Genomic DNA, 8268 nt, shown 5'->3' with positions numbered 1-8268 from the left:
TATTTCATATCTTTGAATGTCTTACAAAGCACAGATATTTTTGTTTATATATCTATTCTTATCGACAAATATGGAGGGAAAAAAGAATGTTTAAAAATTGAGTGCAAGACGGGTACGAATACGGACAATAATCATGCTTTTCTACAAACCCCCATCCACGCCCCCGGAAGTACTAATTACAACCATATTATCACATTTTGAAGCGCAAAATAGATCACAAAATAGATGCACACATACTACAAACTAATGTTTCAAAAGTGTCAACGATATAAAATATAAATATTCGCACCTGTCTCTGGTAAACGCGTGAGCAAAACCAATAATATTATGACAGGTTATTATATTTCGACTTACGCGCAGTAATCCGTGGAAAGAAATATGTCTACATGAATCGCGTCCTGAAATAGAAGATTTTGTCGAAGAAAGCAAATAATACTGCAAAATGAAGCGTTCACCTATGAGAGACCATTCCCCTATAAGTAAAAGGTCCAGGTCATCATATCGCATGTCAGATCATGATATGGGCAGAGGCATGTCACCAGATATGTACGACCGAAGAGACCCTCGCAGAGACATGGTTATGAAAAAATCTTACCGTAACATTGATCATGAAATGGACCGTCCTCGTGCTAAATACAGAGATGACCGAATGGACTATTCCCCACCTTCTAGGCCTGATACTAGACACCAACCAGACTTTAGATCTATTTGTATAAGTAATATCTCTGGGAAAATCCCTGTTCCCGTCTTGAAAGAGACCCTCTATCACGAGTTCAAAAAATTTGGAGAATTCAATGTTAATGTTACATATAGTGGTGATATTAGAGTAGCTTATATAAACTTCAGGTATCCAGAAGATGCACGTGAATCTAAACATTTGAAATCCAAACTTGTTCTCTTTGATCGTCCTGTAAGAATAGAAGCTGTCTATCAAAAGAAACGAAGCCATAGCCCCGGAAACGATAATTTTCATTATGAGCGCCATGACAATTATGGTAGCAGTAATTATAGAGGGAGGGGATCTTTTAGAGGATATCCTAGCAGTAGAAGACCATCTGGTCGTGGATTTTACCAAGGACCTCCTCGCAACATGCCTCCAAGGGAAACCCCAGATTTTAATCAAGGAGACTCATATAATGCTCCTAAACGAAATGACAAATTCCCATATCATCTAGATCATATCCAGCCAGAGGATGACGAAAATGCAACAAGGACATTATTTGTAGGCAATCTTGATTACAATATTTCTGAACAAGAATTAAAAACAGTGTTTGGGAGATATGGAACAATAGAAGATACCGATATAAAAAGACCTCAAAGAGGCACTGGAAATGCTTATGCCTTTATAAAGTTCATAAATTTAGACTGTGCTCACAAAGCCAAAGTGGAACAATCTGGCCAGTATATTGGCAGGTTTCAGTGTAAGATTGGTTATGGTAAAGTGACTGCAACAACTTGCTTATGGGTTGGTGGTCTTGGTTCATGGATTACACATGAAACACTTGAACAAGAATTTGATCGATTTGGGATGATAAATAGAATAGAATGGCCTAGAGGTAAAGACTATGCCTATGTTTTATATGATAATCTTGATGCTGCTCAAGCAGCTTGTCAAGAAATGCGTGGTGCTCCAATGGGAGGAACCGAAAATAAAAAACGTCTTCGGGTTGATTTTGCAGATCCAAATCATATCATGATACCCGAAAATCAAGACAGCACTCATCGTGATGGTAATTCCTTGTATGACGAATCAAGACGTGAAGGTAAAGAAAGTAGAACAAGGGAAGAATGGCGTGAAAATGATATTAGAAATCCTGACATTGAACTTAGACATAGTGGTAGTTGGGAAGAAGGTAGAAAAAGACCTTTATCTCCAGACGAGTACAGGAGGAGGAAGATATCAACTTCACCTGATCAAAGATTTAGTAAGGGCCCTGAATCTAGAGGTCGATCAAGAGAAAAAAAAGCACTTTTTTCACAAGAAAGAGAACTTGGTGAAATTGATCCTCATGACGATTCAAGGAAAGAAAGGAAGAACTCCGTAGACAGTTCAGACATGGGTATTGAAAATGTAACTTCAATACCAGATCTTGCAAAGTGTTTACCTGTTGCATGGAATGGTGCAGTCATTTTGAAAAATAGTGCTTTTCCTGCTAGAATGCATGTTGTAAGTGGAAATGTAACCATTGTTGATACCCTAATGAGAGATCCTAATTCAACAGAAACGCCAGTGTTAAAGGTCAAACAGAGATTAAGACTTGACCAGCCTAAATTAGAAGACGTTGGAAAACGTGTATCCAGTGCTGGAAAATTAGGACATTGTATTTTGCTAGCTATGACAAGCACACTTCAAAACTATGAAGACCCGAGTGTTCAACAAAGACCATTAAAAAATTTAGTTAGTTACTTAAAACAGAAAGAGGCAGCAGGTGTTATCTCCCTTCCTTCATATGAGTCAAAGGACAAAGATGATGTTGGTGTTCTATACGCATTTCCTCCATGTGAATTTGGCTACAAATTTTTGACCAGTAAAGCGACCCATCTTCCAAGTGAATTAGTACCAGATGATTATATGGTCATTGTAGTTGTTACTGGCGCAGGTTAATTTAAATATATTTTTTTACATCATTTATTAAGAATTTACATTTATAGATGTTTATATAAAAAAGTTAAATGGATCTTAATTCTAATTTTGACATAACTTTTAATCTTCAGTTAATTTGTTTCTTACTTTATAATTTATCAGTATTCTCTTCTGATTGTCGTTATGTCGAATATAGAATATTTGTATATTTATTTTTGAAACTTTAGAAAAAATATTGTGAATATTTTAAAAGTGATCAGACTGGGATGAATGACAATTTTACAATTCAGGAAAGTTAAATACATTTTTCAGGCGCGGATCCAGAGGGGGGGTTCTGGGGGGTTGGAACCCTCTTTTTTTGACCGATCAATGCATTTGAATGGGAGCATATAGCTGGAACCCCCCCCCCCCTTTACTCTGGGTTGGGAACCCCCCCTTTTTAAAATGGCTGGATCCGCCCCTGATTTTTGTACATGCTAGATATACATGTAACATGTATTACCAGTCATGCCAGTGCTTTTTATTTTTCCTTCATTGTATAATTTGTTATCATTGTTCATTTATAATTGAAATGGAATTAAGTAAGGTCAAATATTCTTTTACATTTGTTTGGTTTTTAAACAACACTTTAAATGATGTTTATTGTAAAGACAAACATTTGTTGATAAATCCACATAATAAACAATGTGTAACTTTTTCAATATCATTGAACAAATGTTGAATAAGTTATAAAAATACAGTTTTCAACAAAAAGCATGATAGACAGTTGTATGTGGTTTAGTTCTTAACATAATGAGTTTCAGCATTTCAAGGCACAGAATATCATGAATCTCGGATTAGAATATTCAAAAAGCTCCATTTGAAATAGTATTTCTTACAGTAAATTTTATACATTTATATGTATTTGTATTTTCAAACATTTTTTTGATTTTTACATGTCTGAATTTGCACAACAGTCTGAAAACATGAAAAAGAAATGATCAAATACATGTATGTGTATGTTTTATGTTGCAGTAGCATAGAAACAACAAATTTAGCTTTTTTTTGCATACATTTTAATTTAATAAGCAGGGTTACATTAGGGCTGAAAATTGTGCAAAACATATTTTGTACTTAAAGCTTATAATTAAGGGTTTAAAATGTCAGTGTTTGCCGTTGGCTTTATAAATGCTTATATTTTCCTATTTTTTTGTTATATTATTTTTGTTGAAGAACTTTATTATGTACATTGTATGATTTAAGGCCCCTGTTAAGTAAAAATATGTTGCATACTTTGTCATATCCTGGTATTCAATTATTTTTAGTGATGCATGGTGCAGTCAGTCAGGGGTACTACTTGTTCAAGTGTATTTTATTTACTTGAAGAAGTAAAACAAAATATACACATATAAGTAAATAAATAATGGTTGAATAATCTCCCCTTAATTTTCTAAAAAAATTACTTGTATAAGTAAATTTTTCTTAAAATCCCACAAAAATCCTCAAGTTTGAGATGTAAAATCATGCCTTTCATGATTTTTCCTAGGATGCTCAAATTTTTTCATTAAAGTTCAATGTTTCATCTCATTAATTCATCAAAGAAACTGATTGAGCAAAGATCTTGTATATTTGCGCAAGGCAATCAAAAATTGCTCCTTTGGGGCTTGTAAATGAGCAGTGTTATGAAGATAACAGACAAATGGGATTTTCATTGTCCATGAAATTACACTTAAATGATTAGTAAAGACATCTGTAAAGGGTACACAATTTAAAATTCTATTAGAGCAAAGAAATCTTAAGAATTCAAGAAAAGAAGAAAGGATGATTTTTTTACTTATACAAGTAAAAAATTCTGAATGCCTAAGGGAAATAACTAAGCCAATTTATTTTTACCTATACAAGTAAATAAAATTCACTTGTATAAGTATCCTACAAATTTACTTATATGTGTATATTTTTTTTTTACTTCTTCAAGTAAATAAAATACACTTGTACAAGTAGTACCCCTGACTGGCAGTTGTTATACATTGTAAATTATTTTGTGCTAACAAAGGTGGTATTCCACTCATAAGCCATTTGTAAGTTGAGACAATTTATATTTTTAAATAAGTTTTTTACACTTTAAATACAGTTTATCAAATATGCTGCTCATATTGGTAATCCAAACTTATTTAAAGGATGTAGTCAGGTGAAATTTAAAAATAAATCCAGAATTTAGAATTGATACCAAGTCAGAAGAACATTAGTTAAGGAACAAAATAGCTAAATATATCTTTGGTTGTGTTGTCTCTTTGACACATTCCCCATTTCTATTCTCAATTTTATTCATGACAAAAAGTTTATTAAGATATTTGATTATTCCTTACATTTAGCATTTGCATTTGGGTCTTAAATTGCGAAAAAAGTAATCTAGAATCTGCTTAAATTTTGGTAATGACCTTTTGAGCTATTGAATATAAAAAAGAAGATGCGGTATGATTGCCAATGAGACACCTCTCCACAAGAGACCAAATGACACAGAAATTAACAACTATAGGTCATTGTACAGCCTTCATCTATGAGCAAAGCCCATACTGCATAGTCTGCTATAAAAGGCCCTGACATGACAATGTAAAACAATTCAAACGAGAAAACTTACGTCCTTATTTATGTACAAAAAATGAACTAAAAACAAATGTGTAACACATAATCAAATGACAACCACTGAATTACAGGCTAGTCTTCTATGAAAAGAAAAGTGGTTAGTGTAGGAAAAAAACAAGGAATCAGAACATCTGACAAAAATTCTCAAACTTAACCCGACTACATCCTTGAGCTCTTGATTTTTAAGTGTTCGACCCAAAACATTTCATTTGAATCAGTTGAGTTTCAGTATAAACATGATAAAGAGAATAACTATACCTTGTCAGAATATGCAATTTTTTTTTCAATTTAGAAAAAATTAAATGGCTATAGCTCGGTAAAGCTGTTCATTCTATCTTTTTTTAAGCATTACCTTAATAAGTTAAATGTATTGAGACCATGTATAGTTATTCTAATTATAGAATTTATATTTGTAAAGTAAAACATATATACATGTATCCATTCATGCAGAAAACAAAAGATGTTTGCAAACATGTCATGTACCTTTGAGTTTGAGTCTTGATTCTGCAACTAATATGACTTGAGTACATTGTAAAATTTATACATGTGCCTACTCATTAAGTTTGTCCATCATTCTCATGTGATACACTTTAAAAGTGACAGTGCTCATGGTGAGCCAAATCTGTTATTGCAACTTTTTATTGATGATGGAAATTATTCACTGAGATTATAGAATTATATAATTAAAAGTCAATTGATTTATGATAATATCAATGCAAAAGGGGAAAACACATTCTTTGTCCATACATTTTCATTTTTACAAGTAGCCACAACAGGTCAAATTTGTGAAAAGTTCATAAGATATATGCAGTCACTTTTAAAATGTAAATTTCAAACTTGTCAATTAAAATAGCAATCTTTGGAGTAACACATTTTTATAAATCCTGTCTCCTAAGTTTGTGACATGTAAGCAGAATGTTTTTGTTATTGTTGAGATTTGATTTGTACATAAGCAAATTAATTGTTTTATTACCAAATGTTTTTAATCTTGCAAATAGTATATTTTATACAGGAAGTCTTGCTGACGTTTAGAACAGTTGGGTGATTTTAACAGCAAGAAAGTTCAAGTGAAAGGTTTGTTCATATAGGCAGACATTTTGTATTTTAAAAGAAATGAAATGTATTTTATAGATTCACACAACAGAAAGGATCATCACAAACAGATTTATTTACTTACTGTTCTTCAATTGTAAAGTTTAGTTGATACATGTATGATGTATCTACAATATGAATAAACATGTGTTAAAGCTATTCCAAAATGTAAATCAAAAGATGTGTTGTGATTGCCTATGAGACAACTATCCACCCCAGACCAAATTATGTAGAAATAACCAATTGTTGGTCATTACAGTCTCAACAATGATTAAAACCAATACTGCATAGCCAGCTTTGAATGAGAAATGTTCAAGAACACTCACACCTTGCATTGTATCTAAAAACCACAATAAAACACACAAAACAAAACACTAAAAATAAGTTAAACACAAAATATGCAAAAATTCCTAGAATGCTTAGTAAGAAATATAGAGTTCATTGAAAAACAAATCAAACTGTTACTACAAACAAAACAAAATATTTTCAAAGACCAGAAACCTTATGCTTATCTGAAAATTTTAAGCATGAATGATCTGGATACTTAATTTTAAGGTAATTTTTTAAAGTAACAGAATGCATTTCAAGACATAGGAATGACAATTTGGCAACGTCCTGACGACGTAAACTATTTGTTAATCATGCTTTTTATGTAAGAAGGTCAAAGACCTCGATGCTTTGTACTTTGCATAAGATACATTATGTTATGAAGTTTCTGTAGACCTGTCATGTCTTTTGTCCAAGACCATATTTTCATGGTTCACTGACTGCTTGAATAAAAGTTTTCAGAGAACACTGATAATGTTAAGTTATAAATGATGCTCACAGTAAAACCTTTATTTGTCAGACTTTCTGCATAAATTCAAGAGTTGTAAAACGGATGAGACATTTCAGTGGGTGCATTCTGTAAAAATTAGACCCATCAAGTCAGAAAGTAGGTGACGGTCTCTGATTCACTGTTAACGATAAATTATGACCCATATGTGTTTGGCAGAGCAAAAAATATCCATGTATTCTAATTGAATTTATCTTCTTTTTTTTTCAGCTTCTGAAGAGGAAACAATCCCTGGCATTTTAGTATTCTGAGACCAAACTTGACAAATTTGTGTTTGTTATTGTGTTGTATGATGGAGCATTTTAGAGTAGCGACTAAAGGAGTAAAAAAAGTGTCTTAAATGTATTGACTGCTTCTGTTGATCCTGTTACAATGTACCAACAAATAGGAACTGAACTGATGAAGTTATGAAATTTGATGTGAAATTGTGCATATACCGTAAATTATCTTCAAGATTCATCATAAACATTAATCATGATTGATCGTCATTAGTATTGATTTGTGAACTGTGTCTGTCAGAATTTGACACCTTATTTTCAATGAAAACAAAGATATCAGAAAGACTTGGAATATATTCAAGTGTTTTTCAGAATAAGCATTTATGAAATGTGCATTGTGGTCTATATATTATTCTTGCTTTGTGTTTCATTATATAATTAATATGTGTACTTCACAAGTGTTCGATGTTCCAGTGGAATTTATCATATAGTAGTATTGCAGCTTTTGTGGTGACATTTCTGTTTAGTGTTCGTCATTTTAAATTTTAATTGCTTGTATGATTGTTTAGTGTGACCTAGAGGCATATCCTTTAGGTAGTAATCTACGATAAAAATATACTTAATCAATTCTATGAATTTCATTAATTTGTGCATTGTGGGAATCCAGAATTGATTAATATACTTAATCAATTCTATGAATTTCATTAATTTGTGCATTGTGGGAATCCTGTGATTTTAAAGATGTGTGTATGAAAAAAAAGTCAATTATTTCTCAAATTTTCACTGAAGAAATGTGGGAATGAAGGAAGAATGTTTCTACATGATTTTAAAGTGAAACTGTGTTTTACTTTATGCTGTTAATATATGTTAACAGATAACAAAAAATATATCCCATGTTATTGTGTAGTGATTGCATC

At 32.0% G+C, this 8268-nt stretch overlaps 1 protein-coding gene across 1 annotated transcript; it reads left to right on the top strand.

The window, feature by feature from the left end:
- Positions 1 to 352: 352 nt before the first annotated feature.
- LOC143049991 (RNA-binding protein spenito-like) lies at positions 353 to 7797 on the top strand. The gene is made up of 3 exons (XM_076223775.1): positions 353 to 2600; positions 6219 to 6280; positions 7344 to 7797. Exons 1-2 carry the CDS (start codon positions 443 to 445, stop codon positions 6236 to 6238), a joined length of 2178 nt encoding a protein of 725 aa, XP_076079890.1. The 5' UTR covers positions 353 to 442; the 3' UTR covers positions 6239 to 6280; positions 7344 to 7797.
- Positions 7798 to 8268: the final 471 nt, after the last annotated feature.

The sequence above is a fragment of the Mytilus galloprovincialis genome, chromosome 1, assembly GCF_965363235.1.
Source record: "Mytilus galloprovincialis chromosome 1, xbMytGall1.hap1.1, whole genome shotgun sequence".
Lineage (NCBI taxonomy): Eukaryota > Metazoa > Mollusca > Bivalvia > Mytilida > Mytilidae > Mytilus > Mytilus galloprovincialis.
The sequence above is the reverse complement of the archived record's forward strand: the minus strand, read 5'-3'. Positions and strand labels throughout refer to the sequence as shown.

Coding starts and splice junctions, on each gene's coding strand:
- LOC143049991 (XM_076223775.1), top strand. CDS start 443: ATGAAGCGTTCACCTATGAGAGACCATTCCCCTATAAGTAAAAGGTCC. Junction 2,601..6,218: donor TGTAGTTGTTACTGGCGCAG/GTTAATTTAAAT, acceptor TATTTTATACAG/GAAGTCTTGCTGACGTTTAG.